General features: G+C 38.0%; 2 protein-coding genes across 3 annotated transcripts in view; one reads left to right on the top strand and one right to left on the bottom strand.

Moving 5' to 3' along the window:
• The window catches only part of sirt6 (sirtuin 6), a 30,041-nt gene extending 23,779 nt beyond the window's left edge, over positions 1 to 6,262 (bottom strand). The window contains exons 1-2 of the mRNA XM_084410862.1: positions 6,036 to 6,262; positions 4,838 to 4,965 (exon numbers count right to left, since the gene is read on the bottom strand). Of these exons, the coding sequence (XP_084266988.1) occupies positions 4,838 to 4,965; positions 6,036 to 6,101 (194 nt within the window). The 5' untranslated portion in view covers positions 6,102 to 6,262. The remainder of the gene's footprint in view (positions 1 to 4,837; positions 4,966 to 6,035) is intronic.
• Positions 6,263 to 8,733: 2,471 nt separating this feature from the next.
• The window catches only part of LOC311292269 (CUGBP Elav-like family member 5), a 202,017-nt gene continuing 191,087 nt past the window's right edge, over positions 8,734 to 19,663 (top strand). For both annotated transcript variants that reach the window (XM_084411901.1, XM_084411900.1), the window contains exon 1: positions 8,734 to 9,231. In XM_084411901.1, coding sequence (XP_084268027.1) covers positions 8,841 to 9,231 — 391 coding nt within the window. In that variant the 5' untranslated portion in view covers positions 8,734 to 8,840. The remainder of the gene's footprint in view (positions 9,232 to 19,663) is intronic.

The raw sequence follows: 19,663 nt of genomic DNA, 5'->3' as shown, positions 1-19,663 counted from the left end.
TGAAATGCATGCTAACTTTTTGGTCAACGGAGACAGGAACAAAGGCCTGAACGTATTAGTGACCATTTGTCTCACCTTAGGGGCTTTCACACCGGACAGTTCTAGGAACTTTTGTCTAGGAACTAGCCACCAGGGTGGTTTCCTGAGAACTAATAGTTCCCATAGGAACGTTTTCTTGGTTGCATTCGCACCGCCAGTAGGAACTCTAAAGTGACGTAAGCCGCACCTATTGTTGCTGGGACTTTTATTTTAACGCCGCTGAGAACGCCAGAGCCTTCATTAAAAGTGTTTATGAAAAACATTGGCTACCCTACCTTTAAATGTGAATAGTGTTTTTTACAATACAGGGGTGCGTTTCCCGTACAACTATATAGCTCGCTGCTTAACTACCATAGTATGATGCATCGTTGGAGAAATCAACTAGCTAGTCACGACTGTTTCCCGAAACCGTATGTCGCAAAGTATCGTTCAACCACGTTGGTTTATGACGTCTCGCACGTGGTGGACTAATAACTTATTTTAATGAATCTGTTTGAGATCGAATTAACGCTAGATTTTGTCATATAAGCTACAGACATGGCATCTGAAGACCATTTCAAATTTTTCTCAGTTATTTTGCTTTATTACCAGACTCAATATTTGACTCGTTCTTACATAGTAGAGCACGTTCGCACATGCGCACTCCTCAAAAACGGTGCTTTAAATCTCTTGACAAACTAAAAGACGTAAATTACACTTGTATGTATTCTAAATAAATAACACGGGTTGTACTGAATGTCAGCTTGCTTGTTTTGCTAGAGATAAGGATTTATTCAGTCTACATCTCATGTAAACTAGAAACTATGCTTCTAACCACAGCTCGAGAGCTGTCGTTCCAACCACACAAGTTTGCGATGCTGTTTGCGAACGTTCGTTGGAACGATGGTTTCGGGAAACACCAAATCGTTGAACTATGCTGATAACGACGGAACTTGCGACCATAGTTGGCTAACGATGCTTTCGGGAAACGCACCCCAGATTGTTTCAAAGCAGCTAATGATCAATGATGCAAACAATTTTGCTATAAAACAGCTCTAAAACAACAATAGTGTCATTGTTAAATTTAAAGCAACACCAAATAACTTTTCCTCGTCGGTCGCCCTACAGGCTGGAAGCGGAATTGTCCATTACCGTTGTCGCGCTCGCTGTTGTTTATCCAGCGCCGGCTTTGGAATGAACGACGTCCACAGACAAGGTTGAGTATGTTGCATGATTTTATGAAAGTATGATGTATTGCGACATCAGAAACGAAGAAAAACAAAATAATGACTATTGTAACGCTTGCCGTAAAGCAAGTCAAATTTGTAGTTTCTTATGTCTCATTCGAACTACAGAAACGCGACCCGATCTGGCAAACTTGCATAGTGCGGTTATAGCCGATAGAGGGCCGCATGGCAAAGGCAGAAGTGCCGTTCACCCTGTTACGACTCGATGAACCACTGAAACGATTTTGGAAACTTCATTTTAAGGTTAAAAAATAATCTTTAGTGTTGCTTTAAGTCATTTCAGTGATGATTAAATTTAGTTCAATAAAGCCCTTTTCACACAGAGATTCCGGAAAATACACGGATAAAGTGACCCGGGATTTGACCCGGGTTCATTTGATTTTGGTTCATTCACACTGCCAGTGATTTTCCTGAATCAGAGAGCGCGTTCACACACAACCCGTGTATGTCCCGGAAAGACACGTGACGTCGATGTGACTTGTAATGTCTCAGCAGCGTCTTCAGTTTGCTTATGAGCTGCGATTTCTCTCTCGAGAAACCACGCTTGTGCATTTATTTCTCTGATTCGATCATAAAATTGCGCATTTCGTACCGTTTCACAGCTGGCGAACGATCCCGGCTTCAGCGTCATCACTACGACACGGCATTATTACGGCTTTTGTTCACACAGCGCGCGTCCCGGGACTGAACACGGCAATGTTACTAGGTCCCCAACCCGGCATCGATCCCGGCATTAAACCCGGGTCGTGTTTGCGTTCACACAGAAGGCGTTCCGGCAATTTGCCCGCAATTTCCCGGGTTCAATGCGCTGTGTGAAAGGGGCTTAACTGTGTAAAGTCCCTCAATTATTAATTCCTTATTTTTTTCCTTAATTATAATTATTAATATCATTATTCTAAATGATATGATTCTAATCTATTATTAATAAGAAATAGTTGTCATCATGCTTGGACCAAAAATACAAATTATTCAAGTTGAATGATGGCCTCCTACATTTGACTAAATGTGGGGTTTACAAAAGATAAAAAACACTCATCGTTGGATATTTCTGCTTCACATTGTTAAAAACTGTGATCTGTATGCACTATAAACTGTGAAGTATGCAAATATTCCAGACACAGCCTAAGATGTGAATGAGAGTTTCAGCTGTTATTATCTCCCTCTAGTGGTTTACTGTGATTCTGGCGGAAAATTATAACATGTCAGTCTTTTTAACACGCTAATTTGATCTCCTTTGAGGCCAAATTAATGTGGCATTTCAGGGCTTTTTTTTCATTACTATTGCATAAGCGGGTTGTATCTGTACAGTAAACAAAAAGAGCAAACAAACAAACTGAACAGCAAAGACATATGGAAATAAATATACAACAAAAGCTTTATTTCTGGCTCAGAAAACCATGGTTTTGATTATCTCTGAAGGACTAAATCCATAGGATTACCTTCTACTGGGCTGCCAGAAGATTAGGAATATGGCTGGAAAACATAAATGCATCACTGCCCATTGGATTTAGCTCAGAATACCTATCACATTTTAGTCCTGACGTTAAAGAGACAGTGAACATATTCAAGTTTACATGACGATTCAAGTGCACTGCTCTTAAAGGGTTAGCTCACCCAAAAATAAACATTCTGTAATCATTTACTCACTCATGTTACAAATCCATATGACTTTCGTTCATCTTCAGAACACAAAGGAAGATATTTTTAATGAAATTAAAGAGATTTCTGTTTTTCCACTGAAAGTTTATTCCCCCAAAACTCTGATGCTTCAAAACATTCAGAAAGAGATCGTAAAAATAAATCCATATGAGTTGAGCGGTTTAATCCAAGTCTTCTGAGGAGACACGATATCTTAATAAACAGTTTAGGCTTTTATCCACATATAAATATTGATAAGCATTCAATAATGGTAAATGTAAGCTCAACCAATGAGGTTCATTTTCGCACGCTTCCGCAAAAACTAGTGAAGTTTGTTCTTGTGCACCAAGCGAGTATGGTTGAGCTTCTGTTTATGTTCGCTGATCAATGCTTATACGTAAATAAAAGTCTAAATGAATAATTTTGTTCACAGTTTTTTGGTAAACTGACTTTCAATGGAGGGACAGAAATCCCTCAGCTTTGATTAAAAATATCTTAATTTGTGTTTCGAAGGTGAACGGAAATCTTACGGGTTTGGAACAACATGAGGGTGAGTAATTAATGACAGAATTTTTATTTTTGGGTGAACTATCCCTTTAAGAATTTGTATGTGCATTTAGTACATAAAACAAGACTTGAAAGCTAATGAAGTCGTCAAGATTTTCAGTGAGTAGCTGAAAATCATACACAAATTGTATGGCTTCAGATGACATATAAAGCACAAAAAAAAATTTACACTGACTACTTTTTTGTCCATTTTGGTGCTTGACAGCTATTCAACAACATACACACATTCAAAAGAGCAGTTTGGAGCGCCCTCAATCATAACACAGATGAAAAGCTAAAACATCCTACACTAGCTTCCCCAAAAAAACAAAACAAAACAAAAAACCTATGATTCCATTAAAAGATGATTTTGTTTTTAGACTTTTGAAAAACATTAATGCAAGCATTTGTCACCCTCTGCGAGTTGTGTGAAGCATAGAACATAAACACATAGGTGACTCATTAGAGGCTTTCTATGAGCTGCTATCATAGACGGTAAAACAAATGGACACAGCGACCCCATTGGATTCAATGGAGAAAAGTGAAGTCAATTAGAAGCAAATTTAGAAGCACATTTTTTGAGTCTGCGTACTGAGCTTGACGACGTAGATGTGACGTGAGCAACCTGTCTGTCTTCTAGTAGCTGAGCCAAGAGAAATCTGAATCATTCCCTTCCGAAACTTGCAGAGACGGAGAGTGTGAGTAGGAGGTGTCCATGAGCTAGGAGCAGGAGCAACTTTTGCTAGGTATTCTGATTAATTATTTTGTCATTTTGCCTCCACGTCCCCCCGATTGCCCGCGAGCTTCTCCTCCTGTCCATACAGTAATCTCTCTACTGTGCGACAGTGTCGCGTGGTTATGACGCAATCGTTAGCCTATTTTTACAAAAACTGCTTCTACGGGGCCATAACGTAAGATACAAGGTAATGGAGCCTTTTATAAATTTTCATGTTTCTTTAGAAATAAATAATGGACAAATGGAGTCTTTAAACGCCTCAGATGTAAAGTTATTCGCTGTCAAAGTGACGTCAAAATGAATGGGAGTCAATGGAATGCTAACAGCAGGTGATGGTCTGCTAATCAATGGCGGTATCCGGGGAAGCTTCGGTTTCCGGCTGATGGATTACCCCCTTGGCTGTTATAGGTAACCTGTCCGCCATATTGGAATGGCCAAAAGACCCGTGCGAGAGCATTCAACAGCAGGGTTGACTGAGCATATGCAACCGTAGTTAGATGCATGTGTAAAAGGTTATCCCATTTATTCTGGAACTTAAATCTACGCAATATTGTGGCATTATTGATTCTAATTGTGAGCGACAATGCGCTGACTGTTCCAAGATGGTGGGCGAATGTGAAATCTATGTATTCATATCTATGATGAAGAGTACCTGAAGTCCGGGATCCCTGTAGACGTGCTGATTCCAGCTCCTGAATGGACCACCATATACTGCGACTCCTTGATCCACTGGGCCAGTGTCTCCACTTTAGTCTTCAACTCCTCTGGGCTGTCAAACACCTGCAAACATACACACACAAACACAAACAGAAGTGTTACTGAGTGGTGTCACATAAACAAATGTAGATAGACTGCTTCAAATTATGTTTTTCATATGATATAGTGCACTATTATACTGTAGGCCTACTTTTAATTAGCTCGTTCACACCAAGAACGAGAACTATAAAGATTACTATATTAGCGGTCCACAACAGAGGACGATATGGTTCTGTTTATTCTAAGCGCGTGCTCGTCTGCCGCTTTAAATGCTCGAGCTCGTTACAGCAGGATGGATTCTGATTGGCTGTCAATGTTTTTAGAGTTTATCGACTGAATAAAATTGTAATGAAAGTGATTCCAACGATATCGTTTCTCTGACTGTGCCATTATCGTTATAGCTTTTTTATTTTTATTTAACCTTTATTTATTTTATTTTATTTTTTATTTTATTTATTTATTTATTTTATATCTTTAATATTGAGAACGATTTTTAAAACTATATCTTTATCGTCATTGGTGTGAACGGGCCTTTCATCTTTATTGTATTTAGAAAAAAGTATGCATGTGTGTATATGTATATATAGGCCTATACACATTCGAGCTATTATCAAATAATATAATATAAATAGTCTATACACTTGACTTGACATTAACGCGATGTTGCTTGGCAACCATAAACAGCTGTACAGTCGGGCTAGAGAGCTGTTACAGGCTAACGTTAACTGTTACCTGGTAGTTATTAAAAGCAAAATTAATTATTAATTGACCACAGATGACTTTTATCATAATGCCGTTTGCACTTCACTGTGGCAAAATCAAAGTAACACACGAGCTCTCATTTCTTTACTACCGTGTTAATTAATTCACTAACATTACATTTACTGCTGAATGTTTTTGTCCAGTATTATTTTGGTAGCTATGAAGTTATAAAGCATAGGCAACAATGGTCATACCCACGTGTGTCTAAAACAGTTTTCAGTGCAGAATACGAGAACGTTTCAGAAAGCAAACAGCGAATTTGACGCTAATGTGCACTAAATAAAGCTAATTCTAGCTAGCCGGCTAACAGCAATAATAAATGTAAAGATCACCTCCGGGAGGCCGCAGATTCCTTTATCCGCATATGGAGAAAGTCCCGCGGCGTAATTCACCGACATGGCTAACTTTCTGATTAATGTAAGCTAAAATGTATCAGTAAAAGCAAGAGTTTTTCTGTCCTTCCGTTCAATCGGGTCTGTGTGTTGGTCCTCCGTGTGACGTCACGCGCGTGTGTGTGAGTACTGCGTGGAGTGCTGCTGTGCACATGCTGGATTACGTCAGTGAGATGGTGGATCTACTATAATCTATACTATACTGTCTATGATTATAATAGGTGAAATCCTCTGCCACAGTTATGGATGCTATTCCATCTGGCATACTCATGCTTTTCAAAAATAACACTCTCTCGTTGGGTTCTTTATCTTCTCTTGAACCTGTCAACACTCCTCTATTGGTGAAATATGTTTCACTGAAAAAAAAAAAAGGAAGAAATTATAAAGTAAGAGTTCTATTCCTTGAGAACATTATTTCTGCACCTCCTGCAATCTCATATTGGAATGGTCTTTTTGATTATTTAAATTGGAAAAATATATGGTCCGTACAACAAAGGTTTCTCCTCACAAACAAAGTAAAAGAAATATCTTTTTAATTAATTCATAATATTTACCTAGTCAAAAAAATTTCTTTAAAAAAAAAATCAGATTTGATTTTGACACTAATGGCTCTTTCTGTCAGAATGACACTGAAACTATTCTTCACTTGTTTTGGTCGTGCAGTTATACTATGCAACTTTGGAAAGATGTTAGTTGGTTTATCTCAAGCAATATCTTGCAAATTTTCTCTATGAATCCCAAAACTGTTATTTTTCGGATTTTTTGAAGCGGATTCAAATGCCTGCTTAATAATACATTTAATTATTTTCCTATGTAGATTTTATATTCACAAATGTAAGTTTTCAAATTTACCAATTTTTTTGGTATTCTTACAAGAGATAAAACATTATTTGATTACAATTTCTTCCTCCCTTAACCCAAAAGCACTCAGAACATGCACAATTTGCAAGACCTACAAACTTTTTACTGTAATAAATGTTTAGATATCTTTTCATTTAAGTAATGCAAGTCTTTCTTTTTTGTCTTGTTTTTGTTTTTGTTTTTTATTTACATCACTGTCTAACTGTTTTTTTTTGTTTTGTGCGATGATGTTGTTGAAGTGTTTTCTTTCAATATTTTTATATTTTTGTTATTCTTAATAATTATTGTTGTGTTCTGATTCTGTTATTTCACATTGTAAACTGAATGTTCAAATAAAGCATAAAAAAATAAAAATAAAAATAGACCCAATAGATAGACCCAAAAGACCTTTGTTCCAAATATATGTTCATTTGTGATTTCATATTAGGGGCTTTTTTTAAAGATTATTATTGTTTATTATCATTGTAACATGACCATAAGACCATAAAATATTTTTGAGTTTGGCAACGAACACACCGGAAAATACAGCTATACAACATAGTTCAAAACATAATAATAATTAATAATTTCTGAACATTTTCTCATGTTTTCTCAATAGAAATCATAAAAGTATAGAATAGAATAGCATATTTCTAATAGGGGCTCATTGTAATGCAGTGTGACAACATGCCCCGTCTGCACAACTGGGATTTAAACCCTGCTAGTGTCTTCTACTAGTTAGCGAAGCATTAAAGAACCATATCAACTGTTAAATAACAAATTGGAGATTAAAATAATATTAGATTTGTCTAATTTAAAATAAACACCAAAAATAGAGATGGAAAATTTACTTTTGCTATGGTTTAATAAATGTTCTGAGATATCTTCCAAGGATTTCTGAATTTTTCCCCTTATATAGTGTTGATATGGCAACTAGTAAATACACTAAGTTTCATCATGCTAGCATGTGTGGAAGTATTTACAACAAGGGTGTTACGACTAGCCCCGTGTCAGGTTGAGCCCCGCTCTCCCCTACCCTGCTAAACAGCATTTCAAATTGAATGACTTCATAACAAATGCATGAAACTGCTGCTCAGTTGATTTGTTATCGCCAATTTGTATGATTTCATTTGGGAGACATAAGCATACATTGTCTAAGATACTAAACAAGTGTATATATATAGGCTATATATATATATATATATATATACTGTATATATATATTAGTATGTAGTATGATATATATCATATAGATAGATAGATAGATAGATAGATAGATAGATAGATAGATAGATAAGATAGATAGATAGATAGATAGATAGATAGATAGATAGATAGATAGATAGATAGATAGATAGATAGATAGATAGATAGATAGATATAGTATGATAAACTTGATATAGTATGATTCTGATGATGATATAGTATGATTCTGTTGGCTAGATATCCTATCTTTAAAATCCTATCTTTAAAAACCCAATTAAAAGGATAAAAACACACAACACAGTTACTAAAATTTGAATGAAAACATAAAATATAAAAAATAAATAAAATCTATCTATCTATCTATCTATCTATCTATCTATCTATCTATCTATCTATCTATCTATCTATCTATCTATCTATCTATCTATCTATCTATCTATCTATCTATCTATCTATCTATCTATCTGTGCAGTTGACTATCAGTCGGCAGATGGCGCTACGGGGCCGCGCATGTGAGTCGTGACCGCGCTCTGCTCTCATCTCCTCCTCCTCCTTCTCCCAGGTGCGGGGGGGCGCGAGCTTGACATGTTTCGAATAGAAAGCGAGCGTCTCGTTTCCAGCTGAGCGCGTACTCTCTCCCGGCGCGTGTGCGTGCGTGTGTATGTTGTTATTATTATCGCGCTCTCCGCCGCGCGCAGAATGGCTAGATTCACCCAGACTGAAGCGAGGAGGCAGCAGCAGCAGCAGCAGCAGCATCCTCAGCATCCTCATCCTCAGCCTGCCCACGCCAGCCTGCTCCTCACCGGACCGGGGGCGGTACCGAGCCAGGCAGCGGCACCACTGCTCCTGATCCCGCACCCGCACCAGCCCCAGTACGCGCACATCACCTTCCCCAAGCCCATGAACGGCTCAGAGCCCATCTCCATCCACCCCGACAACGGCACCATGAAAGACCAGGATGCCATCAAGCTCTTTATAGGACAGATCCCGCGCAACCTGGAGGAGAAGGACCTGAAGCCTCTTTTCGAACAGTTTGGAAAGATCCACGAACTGACTGTCCTCAAGGACCGTTACACCGGCATGCACAAAGGTAATGATGCTTTTGAATAGGCTAGGTGTTGAGGGCTTTGGCCACATGGATAACCTTTTTTTTTTTAATGCATTATGAGGTATGTGCTAGGAAAATATGTGTGTTGTGTTTCCTCGTCATTATTGAACGCTGCTTACTTACTAAACATAAATGTTCTTCTGTTGCGCATATTTATTCTTTACGCGCAGAGCGCGTTCTTGTTTTTCACTCATACAACACTCCACGATTGCAAATGATTGACATCTGACAGCGTGCGTTAATAGAATTCAAACCTGGCTGTCTCTTTCTGTCTTTTTAAGACTAACAGACTATTTTTCATCCAATACACTGATGCATTGTGATTCTCGTATTTGCCCACCCATATGCGATAGAAAACATACGCGTTCACATTACTGTTTATGAACGTCATATTTGTTCAGTTGCACGCACATTTGTTCTTTACACACTGTGTGTAGGCTATCCCTGTCTTTATATTTTAACTCATTGTTCTCCCTTATGCACAGTCGGATTGCAACATGCTGTTAGATGTTGTTCTAATCTAAAGCTCACTTTCAAATTCAAAGAAAATCCCGTTTTCAAAGAAAATACAATTTCTGTCTGTACATAGATTTATTCATCATGCACACTGCGTATTCTTGTCCAAGCTACATTTTCCTCTCATTACCCTCCCTCACAGTATTTTTAAGCACAGTCAGTACAATTGCAACTGATTTTCCTCAGAGCATGCTGTCAGATGTCATTCAAACCTACTCTTTTTAGAGTAACATCTATTTCTCATGATGCATTGTGTTTTTGTGCTGGTTCACCCTGTGCAGCATTATGCAATTTAAGCTATGCAATAGAAAAACATGGTTGTTTACTTAAAATATAAGCATCGTATTTGTTCTTTTGCACGTACGCTCATTATATGCACAGTGTGGAGGCTATCTGTGTGCCACATTACAGTCAGTACGACTGCAACTGATTTCCATCAATGCATGCTGTCAGATCAGATGTCATTCAGACTCATCTTGTCTTGACAGATTCCTCTTTTAGAGTAACATTGTCTATTTCTCATGCAGTACACTAATGCATTGTGTTTCTCTGCTTGTGTTCACCCTGTGTACTGTGTCATGACAATAAAAAGGATGCTGGGTGTACTGTGGTCACTCCCACTTGTGTATCATCTCATATTTTCGTGTGTGCTCGCAGAAGTAGGGCAGTCCCTCTTTGCGCGCAGATGATGCATACTAAGAGCTCCCAGTGTGCCGTGTGAAATGAAACATTTGGTGTGATGTTTCTCATTCACAGCAAAACGTGAACCTTGCATTAAACGTTAATTTATGCATTCAAAGAAATCACAGACCCACAAAAGGTTCTATGCTCCTTTGTTTGGCATTTGAGCATTTCCTCTGAGCATGCATGCATTATTTTTATGCACAAAGTCTCATCCAAATGAATACGGCAAGAGGAATTAGGGCACGATGCTTCAAAGTAGGTGGTTTGTCATGGATTTGTGTAATTATTTTATTTTATCATTCTTAAAAATAAAGGTTCTAAAATGGGGGTTTCACATTGATACCATAGAAGAACCATTTTTGGTTTCCCAAAGAACCTTTCAGTGAACAGTTCATAAAAGAACCATGTTTTTCTTGTTGTGAAAAACATTTTAATAATCTAAAGAATCTTTTTTCACTATAAAGAACCTTTAGTGGTTCCATATAGAACCATCAATGGCAATAAAGAACCTTTATTTCTACGACTGTAGGCCAGAAGATGAAGAATTCAATTGTTCAGAGATCTCTCAAAGCACTAAATTGCAAATAGTCAAATCTAGGGACAAAGGAGTCAATAGTTGCCATACAGTAAGAGTATAGAGCTATACAATAAATGTGGCAAGCATCTCAGATCATTTGATTGTGGATGAAATGTTTGAGTTTATATTGAGATCTCTGACTTTTTTTTAGATCTCTTCTGAAATTCTAGAAGAGGCACATCTGAGATTCAGGATAAAAATAAATCAAAATGTCTAATTTTGCATTTAACCTCATTGTCTTGGAGAAAACAAATGAAAAAGTAAAGAAATTAAAAATTTTTTTTCTTTCTTGTAAGGATCGATACTGAATATTATGGAAGCTTGTTTTTGCCACTGAATAAAAAATAAAAAGGGTAATTGCGAGTTTTATCTCACAAATTGTGAGATTGTGAGTTATAAATGTATAGTTGTTATAAAGTCGGAATTGTGAGTTTATATCCCACAATTTATAACTCGCAAATGCTAGTTTTTATCTCGCAATTGTGAGAAAAGAAGTCAGAATTGTGAAATAAAAAGTTCTAATTAGCCTATCTTTTAAAGTGTTTTTTTTTTTTATGGCGGAAACAAGCTTCCATAGAATATATATTGTATTAAATGTAAAATATATATCCCTGTACTTTCTGTAACGCTTAGAATAGTGTTAGTAATAGTACTGCAAATATTCCTCGATTTCTCTTTAGTTTTACGCAGGTCATCTCACTTGACTGAAGCTCTAATTTGATTTGAGAGCAGTGCTATAGAGGGATGTAATACATGTCATGTGCATTTTAAACAGACAGTTTTTTTTGCCTAGGTTTTCGGTGATTATTTAATTTATTAGTGAAAGAAAACTTAGTCCTCTGATTCATTAAAAACGTAATATTAATTGAACTTGAAAACCCATTTAAAGCAACATACTCCTCTGTGAGTATCTGCGCCCCCCTCCCTTCTTCTGCTCGAAATATTCCCTCTTTCTGTCACGCTCAGAGGCACACACATGCTCACACACACACACCGCACAAATGAATAATGGTTTATGCCCATAGGAGGGTGTGAGAGGGAGGATGAATCAGCGTAGGAGGCCTGACACACACACACACACACACACACTCACTCTCTGTTGACTGCTGTCTCAGTGGGACGTTATTAGTACAGTGCTGTTAGATTTATCATTTACATTGACATAAAATTACTGCTATGAAATGTGGTTTATGAGTGTGCAAGACCTGCAACAATAGGCTGAGGGTGAAATCAACGGAAAACAGCGTTAGATGCACATTTCAATTACTCTTTTTCACAACACTGTTGAAACATAGCCTAATCTAGCCTATACGGTGGTTCACTGGCCTTAACTGGTTCATGCTTGTTTACCAGGTATCCACCCTGAATAGCTAGCAAGCGCCTGAAAACCAGCAAAACAGACCATGCTAATCAGCTTGCGTAGAGAGCTAACGTCTTTAGTCTGGTTTAAAGTCGCAATGAAGCTGCGACAGATCTTTTCTTTCGTGTTGTGGCATATGAGTTTAACAGATTATCAAAAAGAAAAGAAAAAAATGCAACAGGGACTTGATTTTATGCATCAGTTGTTTATTGGATGTTGAGAATAGGGCGTTGCACTAAGAACTGGCAGATGAACGCGAGCTTGCTGGGTTTTTTAAAGTGCCCCATTATGCTTTATATTACCTTACATGCAGTGTGTAAAGCCCTATTCACACTGGATTAGTATTATCTGGGGACCTCGTGTGATTTAGAAATGACCCCCCCACGTCTGAATTTCGTGTGGCACATTCGCACGGGATAACCGAAGCCTGTGATTTTACTCGAATTTACTGACTTATCTCCAGGATATGATGTCAATAGGCTATTGCTTGGAAATGTCTTGTCGTTATTATAGGTCTAGCTGTATGATATATATCATAAACAGAAGAATGTTCCTTACCGCATGCTGCTATATATGTCATTCATCTCCATCTTTTGCTCTTCTTAAGGTTTTCAGCTTTCTTTTTCTGCAAATTGTATAGTTGTATCGTGTCATGGTGTATAGCGATATGACCCAGCGCCCAAAATACTATCAAAACACTCCAACACAGCCTCCATTCTTCACGAAAGATGGATAAAAAAGCGCACACAGGAAACAAAAACCTTGAAAAAATTATAAACGACCCCGCCAAATCACAGAGATGCCGATTCGCACGGGACTAATATTATCACAGGACCTCGGTGTTCGGCGAAATATATGGTAGGTCATTAGCGGGAGAATTTTTACTTCACAAATTACAGACGCACGGGATTAAGATCACAGACATCCTCCGCAATTATTACAAATTACTAGAGGTCGCCAGGTAATACTAATCCCATGCGAATAGGGCTTTATATAGCTATTTGTTAATGTTAAAGGTCTGCAGAGTTTTAAAGATAAAAGTGCACAACAAATAAAGTTATTGTCTCCTAAAAGAAAGAATTGATTCTTAACTGCTTAAACGAGTCATTCGTAATTCCAGTCTCACTTCCTGTACGAATCTGCATAGTATAATTCCAGCCGATGATTTTCATTGGCTGCCGGCGAACAACATCTGCTTTGCCCCGCCCTCAAACACTGTGTTTGGAGCTGAAACTGGAAGAGTTTGGTTCGTGTTGTAGACATGTCAAGTAGACGCTGTTTTCTACACTGCGAATACACTTTGCATGTACTTTTGAAGGATGAGGGCTCTGGCTCGAATTGATAGAGTAAAACCGACGCCATTATTGCTGTTCGTATCACTGTGTATCAAGCGCTGAGCAAGCCTCTATAGAGCTGAAATCCAGATTAGTTTCTGACACGTGCTGTAAGCAGTAGACCAATCACAACAGACTAGGCCATCTGACCAATCAGAGCAGGGTAAACCAATCACAACAGACTGGGCCATCTGACCAGTCAGAGCAGGGTAAACCAATCACAAAAGACTGGGCCATCTGACCAATCAGAGCAGGGTAAACCAATCACAACAGACTGGGCCATCTGACCAATCAGAGCAGGGTAAACCAATCACAACAGACTGGGCCATCTGACCAGTCAGAGCAGGGTAAACCAATCACAACAGACTGAGCCATCTGACCAATCAGAGCAGGGTAAACCAATCACAACAGACTAGGCCATCTGACAAATCAGAGCAGGGTAAACCAATCACAACAGACTAGGCCATCTGACCAATCAGAGCAGGGTAAACCAATCACAACAGACTGGGCCATCTGACCAATCAGAGCAAAATAGGCTCTCGGAAACGAGGGGTTTAGAGAAACCGAATCTTCGAAACAAATCATTTTCAGACTCTATGAGAAAGGATGTGCAATATATTTTATGAGAAAATTAAAGTGTTTTTTTTTTACCTTGCATGCATGTAAATCTATTGTTGGAGACTCTAAAACAAAATTAGAAACCTTTAAAATAATAGGGGTAATAGGGGCACTGTACACTGTAAAAAAACAAAACATCCCCAAGTCAAAATTTTCTAGTGACTGGTTACATCTAAATTTTTCAATTAGTCTGATGTATTATTTCTCATTGAGCCAATGTTAACAGACTATTGCAGCAAGAATTGCACTTGGGCCAATTTAAAAATGTAGATGTTATCAGTCACTATAAAATTTTGACTTGGAGAGGCTAGAATTTTTTTACAGTGTAAGTGGACTAAATGATAGGAGAAATCCTGCATATGTCAGGTACAGTTATGACATTTTGATTAAACATTACATTCTCAAACATAAAACTAAATGTTCACATTGACTCACAATGACGGCATGATGCAATTGCTGTCACAAATAGTGTGCGTTTCACTATCCATGATGCTTTAAATTGTTGTAGGCATGATTATTCTGCCATTTAAGATATCAAATTTAAAGGCAGCATCACATGCACTCTTCACAGCAATGTATTATGCCGTGACAATCAATCCAAGATGGCAGGCGGTAAAACTAGTCCAGTGTATTTAAAAAGAGACTGTTTTCCCCAACGTTTGTTTGTTCTATGTATTTTTACACCTATTGGAATACCATTTTGTTAGCTCAGCCGCATGATAACAGTGAGCTCAATTGAAATCAACTAGTTTTCAGAAGAGAGTGGATATGTATTTGTGTGGGTGCGTCGGTTATAGACAAACCGCCTCAGGGGTAAGCGTTAATCATCACTAGCGGCATGTTTACAGGATTCCTTTGACCTGCGCTCACATGTACACGTTTAATCAGGCTTGTCAATAAATGCCTGGATTGTGCCGTCCGAGAAGGTGTGCGAAAGCTTGTTATTCAAACTAACATCCGCACTCAATGCAAGGTGAAACATTGAGGTAATTACTGTTTAGCATGATGTCAGATTGTGAAATATGTTATATTGGTTTCGTTGAGAAGGAAATTAAGGGTTATGGTAACCGTCAGGCTATACTAGTCGAGATTCTCTCTATCTGCACGTCTTTAATAATTTCATAATGCATTTAATAGCTTCATTTCATCTTCAAAACCTGAAGTACATTGTTAAAAACAAAGTTTATTCAGTGGCTGATAGGTTCAATATCGAACCTCTTCTTATCAAGAACCATTTTTAGCTGTATAGGGTTCTTGAGCTGCTATATGGTTAACAAGTTCTTGATCTTTACATTACAGGTCCTTCAGATCTTCAAAGGTTTCGGGGCTCTTTAAAGCACCAGTAGAGGGTTTTCTAAAGATAAAAGGTTGTTTGTAGGACGTAAAAAGGACTAGACAGTCAAAATCTGTATCCTTTATTTTTAAGAGTAATCTTTTCTCTGTTATTATGGTAACCTTACATGTTGAGCTCTTTCAGGCCGAGGTCTAAAGTGCATGTGAATATTGTAATGTGCATAAAGTTTTCTTCATGGATGAGGATTCAGCTAAATGTGACAGTCAATGTAATGGTGCTTTCTCATGATTTTCACATATAGTGTCATGTTATGGCGATTTGACCAATTGCTATATTAATTTGCATTGAATATTTAATGTGTATAGAATGATGATCGCTATAATGTGATGATTGTGCATTTGACATTGTCATAAAGTTGCATCTAGATATGCACACTTTTATCTTGATTTGATGACACAATGACACATCATGCAAATTGTCCGGCAAATAAATGGCTGTGCTTCAAAGTCAAAGTCAAAATAGTTTGAACTTTAAGTGTTCAAACTATTTTAGCAATAGACCTATCAGATAGTTTTCAGATAACAGAAGTTATAAATCTTTCAGCAACCAATTGAAAAAGCATGCATTTCTAGTAAATGTATGCACAGTGTGTTTGTTAAAAAGGCCCTTAAGGCAGAAATCGACTGATATCGCAATTACATTTTTGGACAGACAAGCTACTGTAAAGATAAAGCCATATAATGTAATGGCTATTTAATGTAAGGGTAATGGAGGGTTATAAAGTCAACCGTAATTGCATTTCATTTGCCTTTCCAACATGTGTAGATAAAAAAAATGGTGTGCTTGAGGAAAAACTGTAGGTGTTTTATGATCTCTGTGTGGACAGTCCATTATGCTTCAGATAAGTAACGAGATGCAGTCGTGCTAATGTGTTGAATGATATACGATGATATGATTTACGATGCGGGCTGTTGATAAAACATATATGTTTTGCATGGACACAAACCACTAACAGTCTGGATTTGGGCTAAAACTTCTGCCACATGGTTTAAAAATACCCAACTAAATTTATTCCAGCCCTAAAGCTGTTTTACGCCCAAGTCGTTCGGATGTAATGAAGTACAGCTGAGTTAAAACACATGAATAATTGCCAATAGAGTAGTTTAATTCAGAAATAACCTCTGTGGCTATATTTAATGCTGTCCAGAAACTCTTTGGCATCCAGTGCTTTGTGTTTGCTGGGCCGAGATTTATTTGAGGGGAGAAAATGAAATTACTACAACGGAGAGATTTTAATATAATTGATAGACTATAATCCAGTGCGGCCTGCTTTTGGAGCGTTTGGGGGCAAACAGAGGAGATAAAGTTGTTTTTATGGGGCTACAAAAACCTTTCTCTTACTCTCTATCTCCCTATCATTTTCTTTCCTTCTCTCTCTCTTTCCACACTCCCTTCCCACCAGCCTGTGATGAAATGTTATCAAAAGGGGATTTTAATGGAAAATGATAAGGAGATAACTATCATTTTCTGCTCCCAGAACGTATTGATCCGAGCTTGATACAACACAGATACCACATGCACAGAATAACACTGCCTGAATCCAATTTTCTTTCTCTATCTTAAATTAGCCAGCGTGTAATTCTCTGGAGTATAAAGCCAAGCGCTGTGTTCTTTGTGCAAGCGCTGTCCTGAATGTACCGAATCACAGCTTTGTTTGCTTGTTTTACATCACCATTAACACTTTACATTAACATTAAATGCCATTTGCTATCTATTTTACCGTAGTAACACGACATTTCTGACTGAAACAGGATAGTCATGCTTGTAGGATGGTTTCTTTACAGGTGGTTCAATGGGAGTCTTTGAAAACATTAAAGGAGAACTCCGGTCAATTTTAACATTGAGCTCATTTTTTGGTACATTTGGAGTGCTGTCAATACAGAGAACAACGACAAAAATCGGTGTTGCCTACACCGTGTTATCCTCTTTTTAAAATTTGCGCCCTGTTGACTTCAATGGGGCAATATTTAAACCTGCTTTTAGCCTCTTAACATCCTTGATGTGTCATTACAAGTGCACAGGTCATGTGAGTGATTCCTTCTGAGTGAACGCGGGTGAATCTGACTGCAGTAGATGTGAAAGATAGGGATAAAAATTATGTTTATTCAGCCAGCATTTTTTTTATCATCATTTTTATCCCTATCTTTCACATCTACTGCAGTCAGATTCACCCGCGTTCACTCAGAAGGAATCACTCACATTGTCTGTGCACTTGTAATGACACATCAAGGATGTTAAGAGGCTAAAAGCAGGTTTAAAACTTGCCCCATTGAAGTCAACAGGGCGCAAATTTTAAAAAGAGGATAACACGGTGTAGGCAACACCGATTTTTGTCGTTGTTCTCTGTATTGACAGCACTCCAAATGTACAAAAAAATGAGCTCAATGTTAAAATTGACCGGAGTTCTCCTTTAAACAATGTGGCAGAAATTTCGGTGATGTCATCCATTTCATGTTATAGGGCAAATTATTGCATTATTAAAGGGATATTTCACCACTGGAAAGATGAATGTGTATTTAAATTGGGTCATTTATGTAGTAGAAATGTGAAATTATTTTAGAAGTTGGTGCCTTCTAGACTGAGAAACGCCAGAAAATGTATTTTTGGCTCATGTTGATGAAAGACTACAACTCCCAGAATGCACTTGCTTCGCTGCCCTACGAGGCCACTCCCAAGCCACGCCTACCGGTTACAGAGGGCAGTATCGGGAGAAATGATACAGCTAGGCTACTAGTCGACTGGAAACTGAAAAGACGGCGTTTTATCGTGAGATCCCCCTATGGGCGGGTTGAACACATGCGGGACGAGCTCCTCCTACTGGCTGGAGTCTCTCGCCTCTGGACAAAAGAGCCTCTGATGACGATAAATGACGATTTTTGCGTCATCTGAGGTTTTTCTCCAGACACACAATACAGAAATCTCTCGTCTCAGGGGGACATGAGGGAGGGAAGCACGGTCACTCGAAAACACTAGCGGGTTTCTACCGATACAAAGCTTAACGCTAATCGGTGAAGTATCCCTTTAAGTTTTCTTTGGAATAACATTGCAGTGAAGTGTATAATGAAAGTTTTGTCATAGGCAAAAGTTGTCAAGTGTGATTTAGATTTTTGAACACTTTACAATACTGTTCATTTGTTAACATTATAGATAGTTTATAGATACTTCTAAAGCATTTATTAATCTTAGTTAATCTCAACATTTAGTAATGCATTATTTAAATCAACAGTTGTGTCTGTTCTGTTAATATTATTTAATGGACCTGAGCTATCATAAACTATTATTTTTTTATTAATAACATTTACAAAGATGATTGTTTGTACAACAAATGTATTGCTCATTGATAATTAGGTAATGCATTAACTAAAGTTAACTAATGGGATCTTATTGTAAAGGGTTACCGCTTTTTAATATGTTCTTGTTTCAACAGGTAATACTATCAGTGCAGGGATGTAAAGTGTGCATGTGAAAACTATTTATGGGGTCTTTTAAAACTAGTTTTACAACCGTCCTAATTTGTTCTGGCATGAGTGAGCTGCTAATGAGATTGTGTTGGTTTATATGATGTATGTTTGTTGTCTTCATGCTGTGCCAGTGTCCATGCATTAGCATGATATTCTTGTTGAATGGAGAACGGATACATGAGAGCTGTTACACTCTTTGCTCTGTGTGTGTGTGTGTGTGAGTGATTAGTTCTACATGAGGTGGTCTGCGCTCTCTGGACACGTGGCTTCGCTCAGAGGGTTGGTTTGGGTCCATCTGAATGTGACTGGTTTAATTAAGGTTTACAGGTTACGCTAGACTACTGCTCCTATAACGGCAATCATTACAAACCAATTCTACTGTGGAGCTGTGAAAATATCAGAACAATGGATGGGAACGCGAACAGGCTGGGCCGCTCCAGATCACAAACCGCTTTATTATTCCTTTCCTTCCTCTGATCTTTGAGAGCCGACTCCAAGGGACAGTGCAAT

The sequence above is a fragment of the Rutilus rutilus genome, assembly GCF_951802725.1.
Source record: "Rutilus rutilus genome assembly, chromosome: 6".
Classification (NCBI taxonomy): Eukaryota; Metazoa; Chordata; class Actinopteri; order Cypriniformes; family Leuciscidae; genus Rutilus; species Rutilus rutilus.
Note: the sequence above shows the minus strand (reverse complement) of the source record. Positions and strands in the feature narration are given on the sequence as shown.